The sequence below is a fragment of the Sinocyclocheilus grahami genome, unplaced genomic scaffold, assembly GCF_001515645.1.
Source record: "Sinocyclocheilus grahami isolate Dianchi unplaced genomic scaffold, SAMN03320097.WGS_v1.1 scaffold314.1, whole genome shotgun sequence".
Classification (NCBI taxonomy): domain Eukaryota; kingdom Metazoa; phylum Chordata; class Actinopteri; order Cypriniformes; family Cyprinidae; genus Sinocyclocheilus; species Sinocyclocheilus grahami.
This window is the reverse complement of record NW_015505493.1, coordinates 643,401-666,998: the sequence shown is the minus strand read 5'-3', so window position 1 is coordinate 666,998 and position 23,598 is coordinate 643,401. Positions and strand designations below refer to the sequence as shown.

General features: G+C 36.3%; 1 protein-coding gene across 1 annotated transcript in view; it reads right to left on the bottom strand.

Annotated features, from left to right (window-relative positions):
- The window catches only part of LOC107601912 (disheveled-associated activator of morphogenesis 1-like), a 63,843-nt gene that overhangs the window by 26,649 nt on the left and 13,596 nt on the right, over positions 1–23,598 (bottom strand). The window contains exons 2-6 of the mRNA XM_016294276.1: positions 21,802–22,074; positions 16,229–16,318; positions 2,945–3,016; positions 2,301–2,395; positions 46–379 (exon numbers count right to left, since the gene is read on the bottom strand). Coding sequence (XP_016149762.1) covers positions 46–379; positions 2,301–2,395; positions 2,945–3,016; positions 16,229–16,318; positions 21,802–21,984 — 774 coding nt within the window. The 5' untranslated portion in view covers positions 21,985–22,074. The remainder of the gene's footprint in view (positions 1–45; positions 380–2,300; positions 2,396–2,944; positions 3,017–16,228; positions 16,319–21,801; positions 22,075–23,598) is intronic.

Sequence of the window (23,598 nt, the reverse complement as noted above, 5' to 3'; positions counted from 1 at the left end):
CAGACTTTCTTGATGTTTTATCATGCTATAAACAAGCCAGCCAACCTGAAATCGTGTGCGCTCACAAGAGAACTTTTGATAGTGCAACATGGCCTCCAAAATCTTCTTGTGGCCTCCCGGCACTAAACACACAGCACCCATGATCTCCAGCACCGCCACTTTAGTCTTGATGTTCTCGGTGGCCAGACTCTGAGCGATGATGTTGATGCTCTCGGAGTGAGAGAGCACGTGAGCGCGACCCTGGGAGTTGTTCATCAGGGCTTTGATGCAGCCGATGAGGGAAGTGTGGATCTGAGACTCGGTGGTCTCATAATCCATGCTCTTCAGGAAGTTCAGGATGCATGTCAGGCCGTCCATATCGATGAACCGTGTTACGAACCTATAAGGAATGATTTCAGCTGTTCGTTAAAGATCCTTCTCACTCATTCAATTTTATAAGTTACGATAGAAAAAAAAGCTTTAACTTTAAAGCTGCCATATCATAGATGTTTTCATATTTGTATTTTTCCCAGATGTCCACTTGCAATGCTTTCTTTGAAAGTTACCATATTATTTCCTAGTATATTTTCTTACCAATACAGAAATGATAAATAAATAAAAATACCTAAAAATATATACAATTAATTTTTTATTAAATTTAGTCCTGTATTTATTTGTATTAGTTTTTGCCCTTTATTTATTATTTTCTGTGTTTATTTTTAACTATTTATTTTACATTTCTGCAAGATCGGGCCTCCATAAGAGAAAATTTCTTAAAATGTATCTCTAATTTCTCAATTTCTTGTCTTATGAATGATTACAGAAGAATTTAGAATAACGTACACATTAATTTTTATATAAATTTAAATAATTTTTATACATTTAAATACATTTACATTTTTAGACAAAAGTTTCATTTGATTTATTATCAAAAGTGAAGAGATGACAGGAAATGATGGTGCAATGGGATTGCCACATGACATGGGTTGGATTCAAACCCACAGTAAATTTGCAACATGAGCACCAAACCCAAGCATGTGTGTTAACTGCAAGGCCACGGCTCTGAAAACATTTGCAATGATTTGTAAATCTGAAAATGATTGACTCCTCAAGGAGGTGATGAATGTGAAATAATATATCACATCAGTAGCTAGACTGATTTATAGCCCCTATAAAGCACTTGACTTTAAATACAATTGCCTTAAGCTGTGAAAGGAATGGTTTGATATGCAGCCTGAATGTTATTAGGCACAAAGAGGGCAGGAGTGCTTTGACCCGAGCCCTGCAGAGGTCAGTGCTGATGACCTGTGACCCCAGGATCAAATGGTGAATTCAGGAACCACTAATCAAACGCATGTGTTTGTGAGCATGTGTGTGATGAAAGTAATCTAATTTGCATAATGAGACCCAAAGCACACACCATAAGGGAAGCGTTTGTTTAATAAGAGACTGAGGTGCTTGTCAATGGGAAAATCATCGACGTGTTAAACTATTGCCCTGAGACAGCTGTCCTCATCTTCAAGTAAAAGCAATAATGTAAGCTAAGGTTTTTTTTGTTTGTTTGTTATTTTAATTTTAGTGAGCAAATATGGACATTTGAGATATAAAGTGAACCAAAAAATAAATGTTTTATAATATTATTACAATGTAAAAATTACTGTTTTATATTTTTCTGTTTACACAATAGGTCTCTTATGCTCACCAAGGCTTTATTTTGTTTTACAGTAAAGACAGTAATATTGTGTAATATTATTACAATTCAAAGTAACTTGTTCTATTTTAATACATTTTTAAATGTAATATGTGATGGCAAAGCTGAATTTTGATTTCTCCTGTCTTCAGTGTCACACAACTCTCAGAGATTATTCCAATACACTGATTTGTTGCTTAAGGAACATTTATTATTATTATCAATGTTGAAAACCATTGTGCTGCTTAACATTTTTTGTGGAAACAATTTTTTTTTCAGGACTGATGAATAGAATGTTCAAAATGTATTTTAAATCGAAATATTATATCTTTAATATTGTAATATTATAAATGTCTTCACGGTCACTTTTGATCAATTGAATTCATCCTTGCTGAATAAAATCATTAAATAAAAGTAAAATTTGAACAGTAGCATAAACACTTAAAACCATATTTAAAATCCTCGAGTATCTTGATATTATATAACAAAATACTATAATATATATTTATATATATATATATATATATATATAACAATTTTAAAAATTATATAAGTGCTCAAATACAAATTTAGGGACTTATATTTTATAAAGACAGAGCGTGTATATCCATTTGTGTTCCAATGTGCAGACCTCATTGGTTGTGTCCGCAGTGCCGTTTTCAGGCTTTCAATAGTCTTGTTGCGTTCCTCCTCTTCTTCCTTCTCCAAGGCCAACAGAGTTTTCCTCTGTAAAAGAGATACCATTCTTACACTAGATGCTTACACATGTTATGTACATTTCTAACCATGGATATTACATATTATGTGTTTTATAGAGATAGTTCATCCAAAAATGAAAATTCTGTCGTTAATTACTCACCCTCATGTCGTTCCAAAGCCGTAAGACCTTCGTAAGATATTTCTTAATTTCTGCTTTTTGACCCTCCACAGGCAGCAAGGGTCCTATCACGTTCACTGATGTGACATGGACTATTTTGTCGATGTTCTTGGTACCTTCTGGGCCTTGAACGTGGTAAGACCCTTGCTATGGAGGGTCAGAAATCTCTCGGATTTCATCAAAAATATCTTAATTTGTGTCATGAAGATGAACGAATGTCTTACGTGTTTATAACATGAGGGTGAGTAATTAATGACAGAATTTAAGTTTTTGGGTGAGCTATCTCTTTAAGTCCTCAACGTCCAATGGTAATGTAAAATGTATAATCAGTTGTTAAAAGAAGACGATTTCATGAATGTTAAAGGACAAAGAAAAGTCTTCAAAAAAGAAATACTTACAGCTGCCATTGAATTGAGCTGGTCAATGTAGTACTCTGGCCAGCTAGTAGCACCTTTATTCTCCTCTTGCTCCTGAGAGAAAAAAAAAATGGATTAAAAGGCACAGAATTAACAAACTTTACCTTTAAATTCTATCTTCGAGACATTAGTTTAAGCATGTCAGCATGAGTATATAAAAAAACCAAACATAAACAGCTCTTGTTTTCACTTCAAGCACACGTCATTAATCCACGCTGCCCTCTGCATGATGCCGGAACACGAGATGTGTGTACACACCGATCAGAGCCCACACAACAGGAACATGACACTGGGAATAGAGGAATGTGAAACAACATATTGGGAATGAGCTGGAAAGGAATGTGTGGTTTCGGAATGTTATTGGGAATGACATAATTTGGAACCTTCGGTGGGAATGAGACATTCCCGAGTCCGCAGCTATAAAACATGATCTTTATCTTGAAAAGATCTTATTTTGATACCGGCCAGTTGTGTGAAACCAAATATTCAGCTGACAAAAGCGTGAATTGGCTTATCTGCGAAGCATTTATTTATTCTGTCGCTCATTTTGCCCTTTAATCTGTTTTTTCATATTATTTCTTAGAAGTTTGATGGAGCTGGGATTTATTTCATATCTCATTTCACTTGAGTAACATTTATTACTTACAGGTAACCAAAGCAAATCAAACATGCAATAAGATTCACACTGCATGTTCCCAGGTGAACATCACATGTACACACTTTCCCAAACATACAGACTCAGAAAAAGCAGATTTGAAACAGAACATCACGCTCAAAGCGCTGGCAGAAATAGCACACGCTTTAAGTAGGCCAGCAGAGATTCACAGACACTAGAGAAACAACACAGATCCCAGATTGAGCCAATGCCGCATTAGCACAGCTCTGAAGAGCAGAAAATGCAGTATGATTCAGAAGACAAAAAGGAAAGCAGGGAGCTACATAGGAATTAATGAATCAAAACCGAGTGGAACTTGTGAAGTGTGTTGACTTCCTTCTCAAAACAAGCACAGGCTGCCCGCATGGCCACTAATAGGGAGTTTAATTGTAGCTTATGTTCACCGAACACACAGGAAAGGAAAAAATCTGGCATAGCAATGAGCTCCTTTGCAGCAACTATGTGGGATGTTTCACACCCGGCTCTGCCAAGCCTTTTGGGAGATAATGGCATCTCACAAATGGGCATCTGTTTGGGCGACTGGGGAGTTTTGGATGCTGGCCTGAGACCCCTGATCTTCCACCGTCCAGCATATTTCTTCTCAACTCCCCTCTCACCATTTGGCCTTAATGAGTAAAGCATTAATGTGGATCTCTGGCAGGACTCATTCTCATGCTGTGGAAGGACTTTCCTCTGCTCTTATCCCATGAGCACAATATCTCAGACAGACATGTCATAACGACTGTTGATATTGTTGGTTGAGGTTGGTTTGGAGAGACATTCTCTTTCTAGGAACCAGCCGTGCTTTAATGTGTTCAGTTCAGATAATTACAATTTCAAGAAATCAGTTCACAGGAAGATGAATCAGCCCAAAGATCTGCAAATACCTAACTGACAAGTATCAACAAGCAGTTTAAAGCTCTTTTTTTAAATAACCACCAAAAATGAGCTGAACAATCTCAATTGTTGCATAGGAGTCAAGTGAGACTAGCCAGCATATTTTCAAATATCACACAAAAAATGCTGGATAGAAACAAATAGATAAAGGCCTATTCACATCAAAAAGAATGTTCCGCTTGAAAATTCAGTGTGATTTGCCTGTTCAGAACAATGTGCAAAAAGCAGCAGACAAGCTGAATGAAAATGCAGTTTCACTTTCTGAAAACAGGTTGCTTTTATAAGCAAAAATACCCTGGTTACCCTGGTACACAAAGCAGCACTGCACACTTTTCTATTTCAGACACTCGCTTGTCATGGAGAAGAGAGGAAGTCACACAGCATTTTCGTGATTTCAAACCGCCAGTCAAATTTCTGTATTCGTTATGATGTTTATCAAACAACACCTAATACAAGAGTACAAGAATACTCTGCCATTCACTGTCGTTTAGTAAAATATTTGTCATTTTACAGCAGTGGCTCTAGGCATGTGACCAAAACTGCATTTTTTTTTTTTGACAGTTTTTTTGCAGTGCGATGGAAAAGAGTTTAGAAATTAAAAACCTTGTTGTAAAAACTCTCTTTGATGGCATGCAAAATCCATTCATTCAAATTCAAATGTTTATCACACTGAACGTTCACGCTAGAATTTGTGTACAAAAAATTTCTATGGACACTACAATGCTCACAATATGACATCTTGTTCACTGGCATCTTTAAAAAAAAACTATTCTGCATATACTACATAATTTTACTTTACTTCACTGCACTGCATTGCTCCAATCCTGAAGATTTTTTTAAAAAGTTGCATTCCGCTAATACATCATGCCAATCTTGTATTAGACACACATCTTCTTGTCATATGAACACCGAACTTGAACTTTGGAATGCACTGAAATTTAAACGAGCTTACGTCTCCTGTTTCCCACATTCGCAAGTGTATAAGTGGAAGTCAATGGAACAAAAAATGTAGTGTAACTGGGCAAAGACACAAAAAAGCGAAATAAATACCCCCAATTAAATTCTTTAAGATAATAAAAATGCTGATTTATTAGCTAATTATTTTTTGCAATATTCAGATTTATGCACTGATTATATTCGTAACTTGCATTGAAACAGTCAATGTTGACTGCAGTGCTCCAGGTCTAATCTTTCACATCTGCCAGACAGCAGCGGGTCAGAGACTCAGTCTGCTCGATTGAACCCACTTGACTAAGTATTTGTTGGCCCACTGCCCAAGAAACTCTGGCAAAAAGCTTGATAGCCCCTGACCTAAAAAACCTTCCTCTTCAGCCCAATTCACTGAATGCTTAAGCATTCAGATAGAAAGTGTAAGATTACAATGGCATCAATTTATTTGGTAGAAATCAGAGAGCTCTGATTACAGATGTTTATTTTTCCACAATAGGGACAATTGAGGCGAGTCAGATGAATATCCAGACTGACTATTCTTAACCGTCCTTTGCCAGGAGCAGGACAGCTGATATCATACCTCAAGTTTTGGTCTTGAGCCAGCAGAGCCTGCACACCTGAGCGCACCGAGACATTGAGTTCAGGGCACAGGTGAATAATCACTGTGCTCAGCACACCGTATAGAAAGAAACGTCAGCAAAACAGTTTGGGAATCAAACTTAAAATAGCCCTCGCCCTGTAATAAGAGCACTATACTGTCCTGTTACCCTTACAGAAGCACCAAAGAGGCACAAAAGATGCTTTCATTACTTCAAAAGCCCATATTATAAGCACATTCTGTTTTCCCTGAAGTTCAGTTATAGATATGCGTGACCATTTTTAAGCACTTTTCTGACCCTCAAAATTAACAACTGCACATAAAAAGACAATAAAACTGTTCATACAGTAAAGGATTATGCAACTAATATTTGATATTACTGGCCTTCACATACCATTAGCAGCTTTCAATGCAAAAATAATATATTTAATTTTCTACCTTTTTATCTTTTTTTTGGAGCATTTTAGGCCATTTATAAAGTTAGTATAGATTTTTGTGCCAAAAACCGTCAGAACTAAGTTTTTCAAATTCTATCTGACCTTTGAAATTACACAGACATATACAGTATTTGTTTAGATTGTGAAATGAGCAACTGCACATGCTGCTCTCTCGCCTGGGATGCGGGTTTGCCATCTTTAAAAATTGTTTTTTACTGCCCCATCCTGAAATAACTACCTCTTTGCAGAGCCTGCATTTTGTGACAGGTTCATATATCATAAAGTACAATGTGCACAGTTATCTGACCAGATCATCTGACCAAATAAGGTTTTAACTTTAAACTCCAAAAGAAACCAATGTAGCTGAGTTTGGAAGATGCCAGTTTATAAGGTCAGCTTGATCAGGTCAAGCAATTAAAAAAAAAAACTTTTTTCTGGTCTAAGAGATCATTATATTTTTATATAATATTAACAATGTTGAAACAAGTTTTTTTTTGCTCAATATCAGTCAAAACCATAACATTCTTTCCGGATTATTTGATGAATATAAAGTTCAAAAGAACAGCATTTATTTGAAATAAAAGTTGCTTCTATTAATGTCTTTGCTTTAAATGTCACCTTTGATCAATTTAAGGCATCCTTCTTGAATACAAGTATTCTTACAGGCTGCAAATGTATTTTTAAGATATTATTCATAAATGAACATATTGCATTAACAGTCCAGTACCTTATAAATGTGTGGAAAGAGAACGTAATAAAAGAGATGACTGCTGTGAGTGTTGTTTCCCAGGGTTGAAAGACCTATCAAAAGCCCCCGGTCCTTGCAGATAACATAATCTGCACCTGCAAATGGAGACCTTCCTGTTTGCTTTGGACCAACCACTGCTTCCCTTATCCTTCCACTCTCCTATCCCAGACCAAAGCCCTGGGGAAGAGCGCCAAGCCCCTGTTTTACTAGTCCCAGGCTGAGTCTGCATGAATGCTATTGCACAGCCGCGGGCCGTCTCACGACAGACATATTCTTCCTTAATCTCATCCATCCGCTCACCGTCTTAAATCTTTTTCATTGGTTCCATGTGTTGAATCGCGGAGCATGACCTCCTCATGCAAGTAGAGCGAAATTAAATGTGGCTGAAAGACACTTATCAAAACACAGAAACGGCATCTCGATCTGGCCAACCGCGCGCTCTGATACGCTTCCAAAAACGAGGATCAGGTCAGAAAGCAGGTCATTTACGAAACATTTATAAAAAAAAAAGCTTCTCATCACTAAAACTAGAAGTCAAAAGACAATTTTGAATGCCCTACTTCACGTCATCCCCTCTTTTGGCTCGGTGTCCCATGACAATGAGTAATTAGGTCTGTAATTGGGACACAGCATATATGGCTATACAAGAAAAGATGTCATGGCCAGACAGATGGCCGACCTGTAACCAATACCAGCTTTTGAACCACTACAACTCAAAGATAAGAACATCTAAGAAAATCTCAGTGGGGCGCTTTCTTTTAATGTATCATATTATGGTATATCAAGCATGGGGAGATTCCTTTACCTTCATTGTGCTGAAGCTGAAAAGAAAAATCTCTCATTTCTAGAGAATAACTGGAGGTTAGCTAGAGTCTGAAATCTTGTTCATCCCTCTGAAACTATATTAGTTAAAGACAAGAGATGCAAAATATATCTGCTCCATATCACTTTTTTGGACAATATCTGATTTTTGTTTTAATCGAATTAGACATTGTTTTTAATAATATAAGCCAGTAACGGATAATTATTTGTTTTTCTAAACAAATAATTAGGCATGTTTTTAAAAATTCAATTCAACCCAGCAATATCAAACAGATGTTGTTCAAATTAATTAAAATGTTGTCATTAATTACTCACCCTCATATCGTTCCAAACCCATAAGACCTTCATTCATCTTCAGAACACAAATTAAGATTTTTTGATGAAATCCGAGAGCTTTCTGACTAGTCCATGTGACATCAGTGGTTCAACCGTAATTTTACAAAGCTACGAGAATACTTTTTGTGTGCAAAGAAAACAAAAATAACGAATTCATTTAACAATTTCTTCTCTTCCATGTCAGTCTTCTGGGTCAGAAAGCTCTCGGATTTCATCAAAAATATCTTAATTTGTGTTCCGAAGATGAACGAAGGTCTTACGGGTTTGAAACGACATGAGGGTGAGTAATTAATGACAGAATTATAATTTTTGGGTGAACTATGCCTTTAACATCTAAGTTGAAATCAATGAAATATTTTAGGTCATACGGGTTCAGCTGACAAAAAAAAGTTTGTGAATTTCCAGGGTTCCCACTCTTTCATGAACACCAGATTCAAGGACTTTCAAAGACTTTTTAAAGCACCATTTATTTTATATCAAGCACCTATCAAATTCACACTCCAGCATATGTACTGTCATGAAAGACCTTACAGTACTTAATATTTCACTTACTCTTAACATTTACATTAAAACTTTCAGAGTAGTAATGTTTTGAATGTCCCGTGAAGCAGGTGATGGAGATTTACTACTAATCACGGGACCGGCTTTACTGACAAGATGCGCATGACAATCGCATGCGATTAATTGCACAGCCCTAAGTAAAAATTATTTTGTAAATCACATTTTATTGTAAATCCCATTTTTTCATCTTTGACCTAGAGCAGTGGAGTGGTGCCCAACCCTGTTCCTGGAGATCTACCTTCCTGCTAGTGTTGTCAAAATACCCAGTACTTCGGTACCAAGTCGGTACTACAAAAAATGAAAACGTTACGGTACCAGGTTTTTTTAAGTACCGGTGGTACAGAGTACCCGGTCAACCCGGTTCTTGATGCGCTATCCGAAAAGTGCGCAGATGTGCTGCGTCTGAATTAATTAGAATTATTAATCTTATCTTTGTACAGATATTCTAATGAATATAGAATTCATAAATTCAAAAAATACCTAGTTGATGTGCTGCTTCCACTGAGATACTGAAGTGCATATCTAACCGACCTTTTACTATCCCAGAGAAGGTGTCGTATATGTACATTTCAGGGAACATCAGCTGACAATGCCACCATGGCGAATACAGTGTGTCCAGACCGTATTCATTGATATATTTTTTACAATAAAGTCAAGTCATATATCACAAGAAAGCTCTCATTCTCAGGAATTTCACGATGTAGATTATTTTATTGTGTGACAATCATAGATCGAATTATCTTCAATTGAATTGCGATGGAAAAAAAAACAAAAACTGAATTTTTTATTGTGTAACATTTCTACTCGTAGCACTGCTTCAGGTTATATATGATGAAGAACGGTCAGCGCGCCGTGGAGAGGACTGAGTGCGCGTCTGGGGAGACTTTAGGAGTGATTCTCCGTGAGTTTGAGAGTGTTTCCCTTTGTTATGAAACATTCTTTTTTCTGGAACTTTTTGGCATATAGTGGCATCAAACAAAGTAAATTGCAGAGAGTTGAGCCTAACAGAACCTGAATTACAGAATTTCAAAAAAATATATTGATTTAAAACTCAAAAATCGCCTATGTTTTTTTGTGTTTATAGTAATAGTTGAAAAGTATATAATGTTATTTATAAAGAATTCCACTCATATTTTGTAGTTCAAAGGGTTTTATTTACAATGAAAATTTTTTTTAAATTTCCTCCATTGTATGTGTGTAGGGCAAACATTTGAATTTGAGTATGAAAAATTTAGGCGAAAATACCAAAAAACGCCCAGAGCTTAAGTGGTGGCTTCACATTAGAAGAACAGTCTGGCAGGGCTTATGTTTGTGGCATCATGGAGGGTTTGATGTCATTAATTAACTCAGATACACCCTGTCGTTTCTCTGCTCTCTGAGCTCCATTAGGTCATGGAGGATAAATGGTATTATTTTGGCCCCACTGTTTCCTGCATACCTAAACATGTAGCGGTGTCCAGTAAAAATGAATAAGTGTGATTTCATAAAACAGGACGTGCTTGTTAAAAAAACATTACGCTAAAGGAAACTGACAGAATCACACAGTGGTAACACCAGACCCATGCGATGGCCTCGTGTATGGCAAAATACAAGATGGACAGAGTAAATTCTTCTGTTCCCATCGCAAGCTAATCAAGACTGAATCCTTTCCTTAAAGGGGTCATGACATGAGAAATCAAATTTGCCTTGATCTTTTGGCATATAAGAGGTCTTTGTACCATTAAAACATCCTGCAAGTTTCATAGCTTAAAACGTCCTACTCATTATAAACAAAGCATTTATTTAATCAAGCTCCAAAAATGGCTCGTTTGGATATGAGGTGCAAGATGACATCACCCGGGCACAAACATTTGCATAAACCCAGCCTCAAGAGCAAGACATTGATGAATAGCTTTCTTCTCACCATAGGCCCCGCCCACTGGCATTCAGTCACTTAACGGCTGACTCTTGATTATGCTAAATCGAGTGTCGCATCGCATCAAAAGCATATAGAAATTACGATCACTGCCGCTATCTTGTCTACACTTTCTGGCACAGTCCACGCAGCTGAGTCTGTCGTCAATTGGACAAATGGAGTGAAAAAACGTTCACTTTCACGCGTTTGGTTTAAACGCGTTTTGGTTTAATGACATCCCGGATCGTGTCAGATGATTGATCTAGGCTTGCCGCGATAGACGGTGCTGACGGTGATACTGGTGTTAAGCTGCAACACCGGTTACGTCACTTGCCCACCGCGGCACTGACCCCCACCGTCGTTTTGATTTTTTTATAGTAATAAAAATCATTTAGTTCAGTAAAAGAACAGACGCTACAATTAAAAACTGAACGCGGCTGGAATGTAGCGTGCCGAACGACAGTCGCATCACAGATCAGATTTAATTTCTCCAGTGAGGAGAGTGAGTCGAGCTGACTGACAAGAAGAGTGAGGTGAGACAGACAAGACGATCACGGATGATTTAGTTTCAAAACGAAATGGAAAAAGTGCCTGTTTGGCAATATTTTGGATTTTGCCATTTATCTGTTGACTTTTGCCATTTATCTAAGGTGATTTTGGAAGTTTTTTTAAACATTAGTTTCTTATTTAATTGGTTCCACATTGTTTGCTGATTTTTACTTTATTTAAACTGTCATTTATTTATTTTATTTGACATACGTTTTGCTAATAAACGTTCTACGTTTCTTATTTATTTGGTTATATATTATACAGGTTTACTTATTTCCAGTTTTGTATACCTAATAAACTTTATGTAAGTTATTTGCAGGGGTGTGAAGTAACCAATTACAAATACTCATGTTACAGTAATTAAGTCGTTTTTATCAGTAATTGTACTTTTTTTGAGTAGTTTAAAAAAACGTGTACTTTTACTTGAGTACATTTTAAGTGATGTATCGGTACTTTTACTCCGCTATTTTCCTCCGTTTGTGGTCATTACATGCTTATTTTAATTTTATTTTTATCCATCAACGTGATTGGATAGATAGTAATAGGTCTCGTGACTTTCGTCAAATCAAATTGTGCATAGAAAACTTTAACCGCCAACTGTTTATCATGGCTGCTGGAAGTGCATTCTTCAAGCATCAATTCTGTCGCATCTTCCTCTAACTTGATGTTAAGGTAAATTTCGGATTTCTGCTTACTTAATGATTTGTATATATGCTTGCCTATCTACACGGCCTGAAATTTGGTGTGAGGTTGCGGGTATTGCATACAGTGTTAACTCCCGCAAGTGCCACGTTTGGTAAATTCCCACTCACTTATAAAACATAAGATTTGCATCTAGTTTCGAAACTAAATCATCCGCGATCGTCTTGTCTGTCTCACCTCACTCTTCTTGTCAGTCAGCTCGACTCACTCTCCTCACTGGAGAAATTAAATCTGATCTGTGATGCGACTGTCGTTCGGCACGCTACATTGAGCAGCCACCTTCAGTTTTTAATTGTAGCGTCTGTTCTTTTACTGAACTAAATGATTTTTATTACTATAAAAAATCAAAACGACGGTGGGGGTCAGTGCCGCGGTGGGCAAGTGACGTAACCGGTGTTGCAGCTTAACACCGGTATCACCGTCAGCACCGTCTATCGCGGCAAGCCTAGATCAATCATCTGACACGATCCGGGATGTCATTAAAAATAAACTATCCATTTGTTCCTTTACGCTGGGATTCTTCTGATATCTGTACAAAAGACGAGAATGAGCTGTTTAAACCAAACGGGTGAAAGTGAACGTTTTTTCACTCCATTTGTTCAATTGACGACAGACTCAGCTGCGTGGACTGTGCCAGAAAGTGTAGACAAGATAGCGGCAGTGATCGTAATTTCTATATGCTTTTGATGCGATGCGACACTCGATTTAGCATAATCAAGAGTCAGCCGTTAAGTGACTGAATGCCAGTCTGTGTTGTCAAAATCCGATCTGCGCTGCCTCGTCTCTCTCTCGCGTGCGTTCTGCAACAGTCACTTGGATAAGTCGTTGTTGCTTGTTGAACTTGTTGACTTTTGATGAGTTTGAGCGCGTGATGCGGGCTGTGAAAAAGTGTTTTGGAAACACAAATTGAGGACCAAATCTGCACCTTATTGATGACCCGTGGCGTTAATATACTGCATCTGTGCCAGCGCGTGATGTAATAAAACTGCAGCTCGTTAATAAACTTTTTTTTTTTAATCCATTTTATACAATCCGCCTTCATTTAGCAAGTGCACTCGCGCATAAACAATTTTCAAGTTCAACACTTTTTGTTCTGTACAGTTGTGGATGCTGCTGATTCACCGAGACCGCTGCGGCTCAACAAAGAGACATGCATGTGTGTGTGTTTGTGTTTTCCTTTGAAAAATTTTCCCCAGAAATACCTCGCTATTTAAAGCATTTTTCCTTACAAATTGTATTATCAGCATAACAATTCGAGTAAATGTGTAAAAGGTATGGCATGAATTTGCCATCCTTCTAGAACAATGTGCATTTATGTTAAAATTGTAACAAATTATCAAGTTTAGTTATTTTTATTTCTTTATTGCAAAACGCTAAAACTGGCACCGTTTTGGAGAGAAATGGGCTGTCATTTTAACCCATATCATGCTGTGTGATGCTGAACTATGAGTTTCTAATGGTGTTTGTATTTGCACTGTTCTAAACATTAATATTTGATGTGCAACAATAGCATATGCTGTCTCAGTGGCCTTACACATGATTTTAAATCTATTTTTTCAAACTTTATGATTTAAATGGGGATGATTGTACTGAGAATAACTTTCATCTTTTCTTCAACTGAATACTGTTTCCGTGCTGTTTTGATGTATTTTAAAGAGTTGACAGTCAAAATTAAAACTGCTGGATGATAGATACTCTTAATTCTTTATGACAAATAAGATAATAAGAATTACAGAATGTACAACGTTTTTAAAAATGTATCAATTGCGGTGTACAGCATTTATTATGAGGGGGTAGAATCCACAGCTCAGTACTCACTACTCAATACTCATGAGTACTTTTAAATAGGCTACTCTTTTACTCTTACTCAAGTAGTTTTTTGGACAAGTACTTTTACTCTACTCACACTACATTTTTTGGAAGGTAATGGTACTTTTACTTGAGTATATTTTTTCAGTACTCTTTCCACCACTGGTTATTTGTTATTTTATATTAGGCATAGCTTGCCCTATAGCATGGTGTATTTTTATTTGTTTAGTTAATGAAAGTTCTATGTTTTATATATACGCTAAAGTGAGTTTGACGTTGTATTTTGTTGTTGCATTCAAGCAATTGACGCCGAACTGCCGCTAATTCAAAAATGAAAGTAAAATGCGCACGGCGCTTTTAAGCTATTTAAAAGCGAAGGAAGGCGAGGAAAAGAGGGAAAATTCAAACGAACTAAAAACGAACAATTGCTTTACGACGAATTGCCGCTATTTGAAAGTTAAAGTAAAATGGGCACACCGCTTTTACAAGCTATTTAAAAGCAAAGGAAAGCGAGGAAAAGAGGGAACGCCCCGCCCCCGCGGGGATACCGGTATTACCGGTGTTGTCACACGTCAATTAACCGGTGGGAAAATTTCCTCACCGTCACAACCCTACATTGATCGTGCATATTGTTTTGTAAACGAGGCACAGTGTCAGGGAGAGTTCACAAAGAAACATTTGTTGAAAAATGGAGCGGTACTAGATCTGACTGCAGCTGCATCACACTAAGTAAATGATTTCATAATGCTTTGTCTGGAAATGACCATTTTATTTGGATCATGTTTTCAAAACACTCACATGCAATAGTGAGGGGGCGCTGATACTGTTTCCTATGCAATCACGTTAGCCAATCATAACAGTGGCCGATTACTGGCAAGCCTTAAAGGACACACCCCTTAAAAACAGGTCGTTTTAGAGAGAGGGTAAGAATGAGGGTTGAAAATAATAATTTTTCCACAAATTTGTGCAAAAAAACTTTTTAAGATTAGAAGTAAACCTCAAGGAACATATTAAAATAATTTAAAAAAAAATCTTTAGGTTAAAGAACTGTTCATCTAGCACAACTCGACTGTGGCTCGATAACCCAGGGCTAGTAATGCAGTGATTCTCAACCCTTTTGACTCCATAGACCGCAACAATATTCGAAGGCCTCGTGATGTTTCTAGTTGTTTATGAATTACGATTTCACAAAATAAATAATTATTTCGAATTACGAAATAAGATTTTATTAATTTACATGACTTTTCCAGGTCTAGAAATCACACTTTTAAAATGAAATTACCTCATATATCCAGGTTTTTCAATAGAGTGGGAATTAAAATAAGAAATGTCTTGTTTTATAGTTGCTTTACATGTTTTGTCTTATTTAGAAGTCATTTTGAGACCCATCTGGAAGTTTTCTGAGCCCCCAATGATCTAATATTTGTCACTACATCTTGTATTTGTTGATCATAGTTATGTTTTGATACTGCAGAATGAAAAGTCCAGCTATTACTGCAAATGAGAAAAACAACTGATTTGTTATAACTTTGTTTTGTTAAGAATATTTAGCATATAATAAAAAAAATAGCTTAAAGAAGGCTTTGGAAATAACATGAGATAGAAAGAAACGAAAATAAACCCCCCAAAAAAGTTTGATCTTAAATAAAAAAAAATTATATTGTGGTAGCTCTACTGGCCAACAAAACTAAACTAAACTAAACTAAACTAATCAAAAAACAAAACAAAACATGCTTTTGTTAAGCTTAGTTTGTATAGATACAAGTAAAGTAGAGCATTTCTCAAGCAGAAAGTAGCTTCTCTTTATAGAAAGAATTGTGAATCGTCATTTGTTTAGTTCTCAGATTCTGATGAATGTAACGCCTAAGGAAACAGGCTGACTGAGACACTACCAAACTCTCTCTGCAGCAACAAACTGGCTATCCTAAAGAGCAGCATGCATTGTTTTAGGTCGCTTTGGTTTAAAAGCATCTGCTAAGAAGTCTAAAATGTCAAGTTATCTAAAATCCTTGCTGACACTTAATTTGCTAATGAAAAGATCAATGGAAACATTTAATAGATTAGCCATTTTAAAGCAGAGAATGTGGAGATAAGGGGCATTAACCCAGAATCAGATTCTTTCAGACAGAGAGGTGATTATGTTAAGCACTTTGATATATGAGATGTTTAAACACCGTTCTGACAGGATGACAGTGTAATCTTGTGCACTAAACTTTCAACCGAGGATAAGAGGGCAAAACACTCACCCACCTACCCACCCACACACACACACACACACACAATGACCTAATGTTGGAGAGTTCTAACCTTCTTCTTGCTGCAGTATATCTGCCATTTCTTTTCTGCTGGCAAGGCAAACATGGCCTCTCTGTGCTTCTCTGTGAGGTCCAGCTCATCCTGAAATGAAAGAAAAAGAAAGCCAGAAAGAGAAAAGAAAGATTAGATATTTTTTAACCTGGACATGGCAAAAACAAACTGTAAACCCCTCGAGGCAGGGTCAATATCCACCCACAAACCAATGATAACAGCATGTGGAAACCACAGAATGTTTTTTCAACTTTCTCCTTACCCACAAATACTTCCTCAAATCCTCCAGCAGAGAGGACACAGAGGAAATAGACAGAGAGAGAGAGAACAAAACGTCCATGACAGCAGACAGACAAAGTGGTGATGTGCACTGCAGACCTGGTGAAATGACATTTCTTTCCACTGTAGACTTATATATGGCTGGAATGATAATAAACCAAGGTTTACTTGAACTTCACTTGACTTGAGATTGGAAAATGCAAAGGAAATTAATCATATGGATTACATTGGATATATCTCAGTTAATGACAGCTTTTCCTATCAAATGAAAATGCCAATGCTTGTTTAGTAATCAAAAGCTAGGGTTGTGCGTCAATCCTGAATTTAAAATGAATATGAATTGAAGAGGCAAAAAGAATTAAGACTGCAATTCAGATGTGAATTTAGGTAAAAAATATGATGGAATTAAATGAAAAAAAGAATACAGCTATTGTAAGTGTAGTTTTTTATGCATACATTTTTTTAGTACGAGTTAAATATTTATAATAAAAATCTGTGATTATGTTACAATCCGTAAATTTCCTTTTTCTGACTAATTCAGCATTCTGTGGAGTGCCTAAAATTTATTACAGCACATTGTGAATTCTGCCCAAAACCATCTGTAAACATTGAACGACTGACGACAGCACAATCAATGGCTTTGGCAATGAAAGTCCTACTCATAATCTTCAGCCACTTGTAATTTCCTTTTGTTTTGTCCTTGAAATAGCAGTTCACCACAACAATCACTGTGTTGTGGTTCGTCCTCACAGTGGGTGTGGGTTTCCACAAAGAAAGCCCTAGTTTGTTTGTTAGCTGCTCTCGACATGGGAGTCCCATGCGAACTGATGATGAAAACACTGTGAATTCCCACTTGTATACACACACACACAAACAAAAGTATTGATATTACAATGTATATCAGAAATCTCGTTCACTTCGATGCAATTAGATCTGTGAACAATCAGAAATTTTCTCTTTAATGTCCTCTTACAAAGCATTCTGTTGTCCTCCAGAGACACAGCAAGATTTTTCTCATAGCCTCCTGTATCCATAGTGTACTCCACTCTGTTGATTTATATAAAGTCCTGAGATTTTTTAAAAAAAATTATTTGTTAAAATATCTAAAATTATGCAAAATAATTGTCTTATGCAAAAAAAAAAAAAAAAAAAGAAAAATGATTCAAAGGTTTGCATTTTTGGAAAGAAACTGATGCTCACTAAGGCTGCAATTATTTGATAAAAATACAGTAAAAATGGTAATATTATAGAATGTTATTCAAATTTAAAATAACGTTCAATTTTTCTGTTTTTTATTTGAATATATTTTAAAATATAATTTATTTCTGTGTTGGCAAAGCTGAATTTTAAGAGAAAGGAAAACTTGAAATCGCATAATATGACCCCTTTAAGCATTTCTTATTAATCAATGTTGAAAATGTGCTGCTTAATATTTCTGTGGAAACCTTAATACATTGATGGATATAAAGTTCAAATATAATTTATTCGAAACAGAAGTTTTTTTGCAACATTATAAAAGTTTTTACTGTCATATTTCATCATTTATTGGATCCTTATTGCACAGTATTAATTTCTTTCAAAAAAAGAAAATCATAATGGCCCCAAACTTTTGAACATAATATAAATTGTTCAATAAAGCTAGCAGTCCACTAATGCAGATCTCAGTGTGTCGGTTTCATTCAAGCACATGCGATCATATCAAGCCTATGAAACACCTGCAGAACCTGATAGTGGAAAAGGACAGTTTCAGCAGTCAAAGTTGATTGAATGTGAACTCTACGAACTGAATTGGATCACATTCAAAGATCGACCTGCCCATTTCAGCAGCACAACCTAATAAAGAGGCCTCTCAGCGTACATCTCTCACTGTAAATCCCTGCATGTATAGCGCTACATCTGTCTGACAAATCTGGTAATGGCTTCCTGTCTGGCAGTTCTTGGTGACAGTGATGTCCCTGATTCTCCACAGGGATGCAAGAGAGAGGAAGAGCTGCTGTTCCTCTCATCCGGTCTGGTGTCTCTTCCATCTCTCATCTTCCTGCGAATCCCCCGGCCTTTAGCGGAAACGAGCTGCACAGTCAGCAGAAAGTCTAGACATCCCCGGCATATACGCATAAAGACCATACGCGTACAGTGTTTTGTTACAGTCAAGAGCAGCCAGACTACAACCAGGATGTTCCATTCATGCAGAAAACCACATCTTGCCTTATCTGAACCCAACACGCCACATCAAGCCCCAGCATTCAGCTGCAGAACAAACATTAAAGCCTGGGCCGTGTGCATCAATCTATCAATGCTCTACATCACTACAGCAAACCTTTCAGCACTCATAATGAGGAAAACGTCCACTCTAGAACATAAACTCTCTATTGTAGACTGTCCAGTAAGTGATTGGGCTGTCAAATCAAGTCTTGATTAAAATAAACTTGCACTCTATTGGAGAATACAGTTGGATAACTCTCGAATTACATCAACGAAAATAGTTTAAGAGTTTAAAAGAAGTTATTAATTACACTATAATGGTTTATTGAAGCCGTATAAAGCATTAACTATGCCTACATGCTTTATACAGATGTTAATAAGATAGCTCAACTGAAAATCAAAGTTCTGTCATTATTTATTCACCCTCATGTCTGTCCAAACCTCTTGGTCCCGCAGAACACAAAAGGAGAAATTTGTCACTCTTTTCCATGCAATTACAATAGCCGTTTCCATTCACATATTTTAATGCGCATTTTGGGATATCACTTAAAACAGCTGAATGGAAAAGCCAGGATGTGCATAAAATCTTAAAATGTGCATAAACAATTTCTGTGCTTAACTGAGATGGACTTTTTTTTTAATCCGATAAGAAGATATGCACATAAATATGAGGTAAACACTTACAGATTTAATTCCAGGATGCGCAAAAAAACTAAAATACAATTCTCATGAGACTTTGCCTCAACAGATCTATGACTGGATAACTGGACTAACCAGCTGACCAATCTCTCAATGCACACCATTTCAAATCTTATTTTAGTCATTCAAGTTTGTCATCAAAATGATTTTGTATAATTACCTCCCAGAATTGTCTCTCACAATTACTTTCCCACACATTTGGCATATGCCTCCAAACACAATATGACAGCTTTTGTTATTGTTTTGTCTGTGCACTCTGAGGCGGGAAAAGCTACATTGGCTTCCATATTTATTACTTATAGTTTGCGTCAGTTTCCCAGGAAGCAACTATTTTGTTTTACTTAACACATAAGATGGAAACAGTGCTTTATCTGAAAATGTTTCATATGATATTCCAATTTTTAAAGAGCTTCAAAAAGGATACAAAACACCACAAATCTCATGTGCAACATTTCTATTTGTCATTTGCAAGTCTTCTGAAGTTATATGATAACTTTGTGTGAGAAATGTTCAGAAACTTTAGTCATTATTCAATGAAAATAATGACATCCACTCTAGCTCTCTTTGGTGTGGTCATGAGAGAAATAGCAATGTCCAATATGCGAATGAATCATTTGGACTGATAATCTTATGGAATTCAACTCGTTGAAGACACATCAATCATGTGGACCACTTTTGCAATATTTTTATGGTCCTTCTATGCCCAGATTTATTGTAATAGTATGGATAAGAGCAACCAGTAGCTTACATTCTTTAAAATATATATTTTTTTATAATTCACGTAATTTAAACAATGACAGAATTTTAATTTTTGGGTGAACTATCACTTTGATTCTATGCCATAAAAGGATTATAACGCAATAATTTTGGTTGAGTCTCAAATGTAATATCTGGGGCCAATCATAACACAAAATACCTAATCTAATTCTATAAAAAAAGACATATCATGGCTAAATCACATGGAAACTCCCTTCATGTACCTCATTATTTTCATTTTATCCTGAAAAGCCCCTTTGTTCCAAGAATATTTTTGCAATTCTAATGTACTCAGTGTGCTGAATATGATGAATTTTTAAGAAGACTTTGCCAAGCCCTGACATGATGGGAAATTGGCATAATAACATAAATAAACTAAATAAATGTCAGCTACAGTATTTCAAATAATTACCCAGGTATCTTCTACTAAACATAATATTACTTTTCATGAAAAACAACATGTGAATAAGCAAGCAGGTTGTCAGTTACGCAACACCGGTTTACAAACTCAACAATAACTTGCCAGAACGGCGCGTGCTGAGAGCATGAAATCTTTCTATGAGGGCTGTGAAAAGAGAACAACTGCTGCTGCTTTGTGTTGTACATCAATTCGAACCCAAGTACAGGGAAAGGGAGGTTAAGTGTGGGTCAGACCAAAAACAAGCAATTACTCTGCAGTGCAGTCCAAGACACAAGGCCACTCAATGGAACCCATTGATGTGCAAAGTGGAAGCTGGCAGAGATGGAGGAGACGACGAGAGAGAGAGAGAGGCAAAGTCTGCAGCACGCCACACTGCCGCGATTTCTATTCAAGCAAGGATTAAAGACAACATGTTTGATGGATCAATTACAGCTCTTTAATTATGCTAAATTAGAGCGCAAACACGGAGGAACTGAGTATGTGAAAATAATGCTTTGGTTCTTCGTAAATTAGCTCCACATGCAACACATAAAAATACTTGTGTGATGGTAAAAATGCTTACTTTATTATTAGTAGTAGTATTAATATAAATGTTATATATTTATATATAACTAAATAAATATTTAAATAAAATAATGCACACTACTGTTCAAAAGTTTGGGCTCAGTAAGAATTTTTTTACAAATTAATACTTTTATTCAGCAAGGATGCATAAAATTTGTCTAAAAGTGACAGTAAAAACATATATAATGTTACCAAAAATTTCTATATCAAAGAATCTGGGGAAAAAAGAGAAATGTTTCTTGAGCAGCACGCTCAATTAGAAATTAGAATGATTTCTGAAGGATCATGTGACACTAAAAACTGGAGTAACTCGGAAAATTTTGCTTTGCCATCACAGGAATTAATCCTATTTTAAAATATATTCAAATAGAAAACAGTTACCTTAAATTGTAATAATATGTCCTAATATTACGGTTTAACTGTATATTAAACTGTACAAATAAATGTAGCCTTGGTGAACATAAGAATTTTTACCAACCTTAAACTTTTGGATGTTAATGTAATGTAATGTAATATAATTGATAAATACTGAAAGAGTAATCGTCCTGGTCGATATAGATCGGTCTCTGAAACAAAGTCAGATTCATTGGTCTTAACTGACAGAAGTCAGCAGAGATAAAACTATACAGAAATGTTAGAAGATGGCACCTACCACCAGCTCTGAGAACATGGCGTCCAGCTCGTCATAGCTGGGAATGGGCAGAGCCGGCTCCATGGCCTGCAGGGCGAAGTCCTCCCGCAGACGGTAGGTGATCTCTGGGTGGTCACTGCTCTGGAAGCAGCAGAAAAAAAAGGACACGCCGTGCCCTCCGCCCCCACGTTTCCGTGGCGCCATGGCTGCTTCAGAGTGGGGGCTCAAGGGAGGATGGGAATGAGGGAGTGCTGGTCCTCCCCCAGGTGAGAGCTACGCTTGGGTCACTCAGCCCTGTAAGAAAACAAAAAAAGAACTTTCGTCAAGACTTGAGGTCTTTTCTCAGGACAAAGACTTTCATCAGCCTTGATAAAGCCCAGGCAACAACCCGATGATCTAACAGTTCTGCTTCATCTAAAACTCTAAATCAAGAAGTCAACCCAGAAAGACTCCCCTAGGCCTAGTCAACACCACAAGTAGTCACATAACGCGCATGTAATTATCAGATTGGCTCATTCCAACTAACCACATCACAGGAGCGACTACGGACCACAATGCATCACTCCCTACATAGGATTACAGAGGCTGTGCAAATTAACACAGCTTGCATCCACATGTGTTAGGCCACATCTATATTTAGGACAATAGAAAGAAATCCTGGGTTCCAGCGACCACAAACAAAAATAAAAAGCCTTTTATAAAATCCAAACATGACAAATAAGAGAACAGGAGACTGCAAGTTAAGTCACTTCACTGAGTCAATGACAAATAAGTCACAATATATGTGTTTACAATAAAGAAAAGAAATGATCTTTATAAAAAAAAAAACACCTGCCAATATTTAAGATATGCAATTTTTGTATTGTTTCGTAAAACATAATAAATAAATAAATAAATAAATAATACAAAAAAATTTATAATATACTTAAAGGTCTTAAATATAAAAAAATAAGATTTATAATACTATATTGAAATATATGTTTAAAGGAAAAGTTACAAACACACACACTTTTAAAATAAAATTGTTATTATTCTTTTTAAGAATTTCATTTTTCAATTAGTTTTTTTTCCCATTATGATATAAGGACAGTTGCATCACCCTGACTTTTTTGAATTTGTGCCCCAAAAAATAAAATTAATTTTAATTAGTGCTGTCAAACGATTAATTGCATCCAAAATAAAAGTTTTTGTTTACATAATATATGCGTGTGTACTGTGTATATTTATTATGTATATATAAATACACACATATACAGTATATATTTTGAAAATATTTACCTGTGTTTACATGGATATATTTATATTCATTTAATTTATATTATATATAAATATATTTAGTATATAAACATAACACATTTCTCTTAAATATATACGTGCATGTGTGTGTATTTATATATACATAATAAATACATAGTACACACACATATATTACGTAAACAAAAACTTTTATTTTGGATTCGATTAATCGCGATTAAAGGGTTAGTTCACCCAAAAATGAAAATTATCCTGTGTTTTACTCACACTCGACGCATCATAGGTGTATGTGACTTTCTTCTTTCAGACGAATCCAGTCGGAGTTATATTAAAAATTGTCCTGGCCCCTCCAAGCCTTTCAATTGGGGGTAAGCGGGTGTTAGTTGTCAACCGTTCAGAAGACGTGAAATAACGTGTGCGCGTATCTGTAATAAAACGTCCCTCACACGGCTCCGGGGGGTGAATAAAGTCATCCTGTAGCGAATCCATGCACTTTTATAAGATAAATATCCATATTTCAAACGTAATAAACACTTTTTTCTCACTTCCGCTGACTGTGGTACG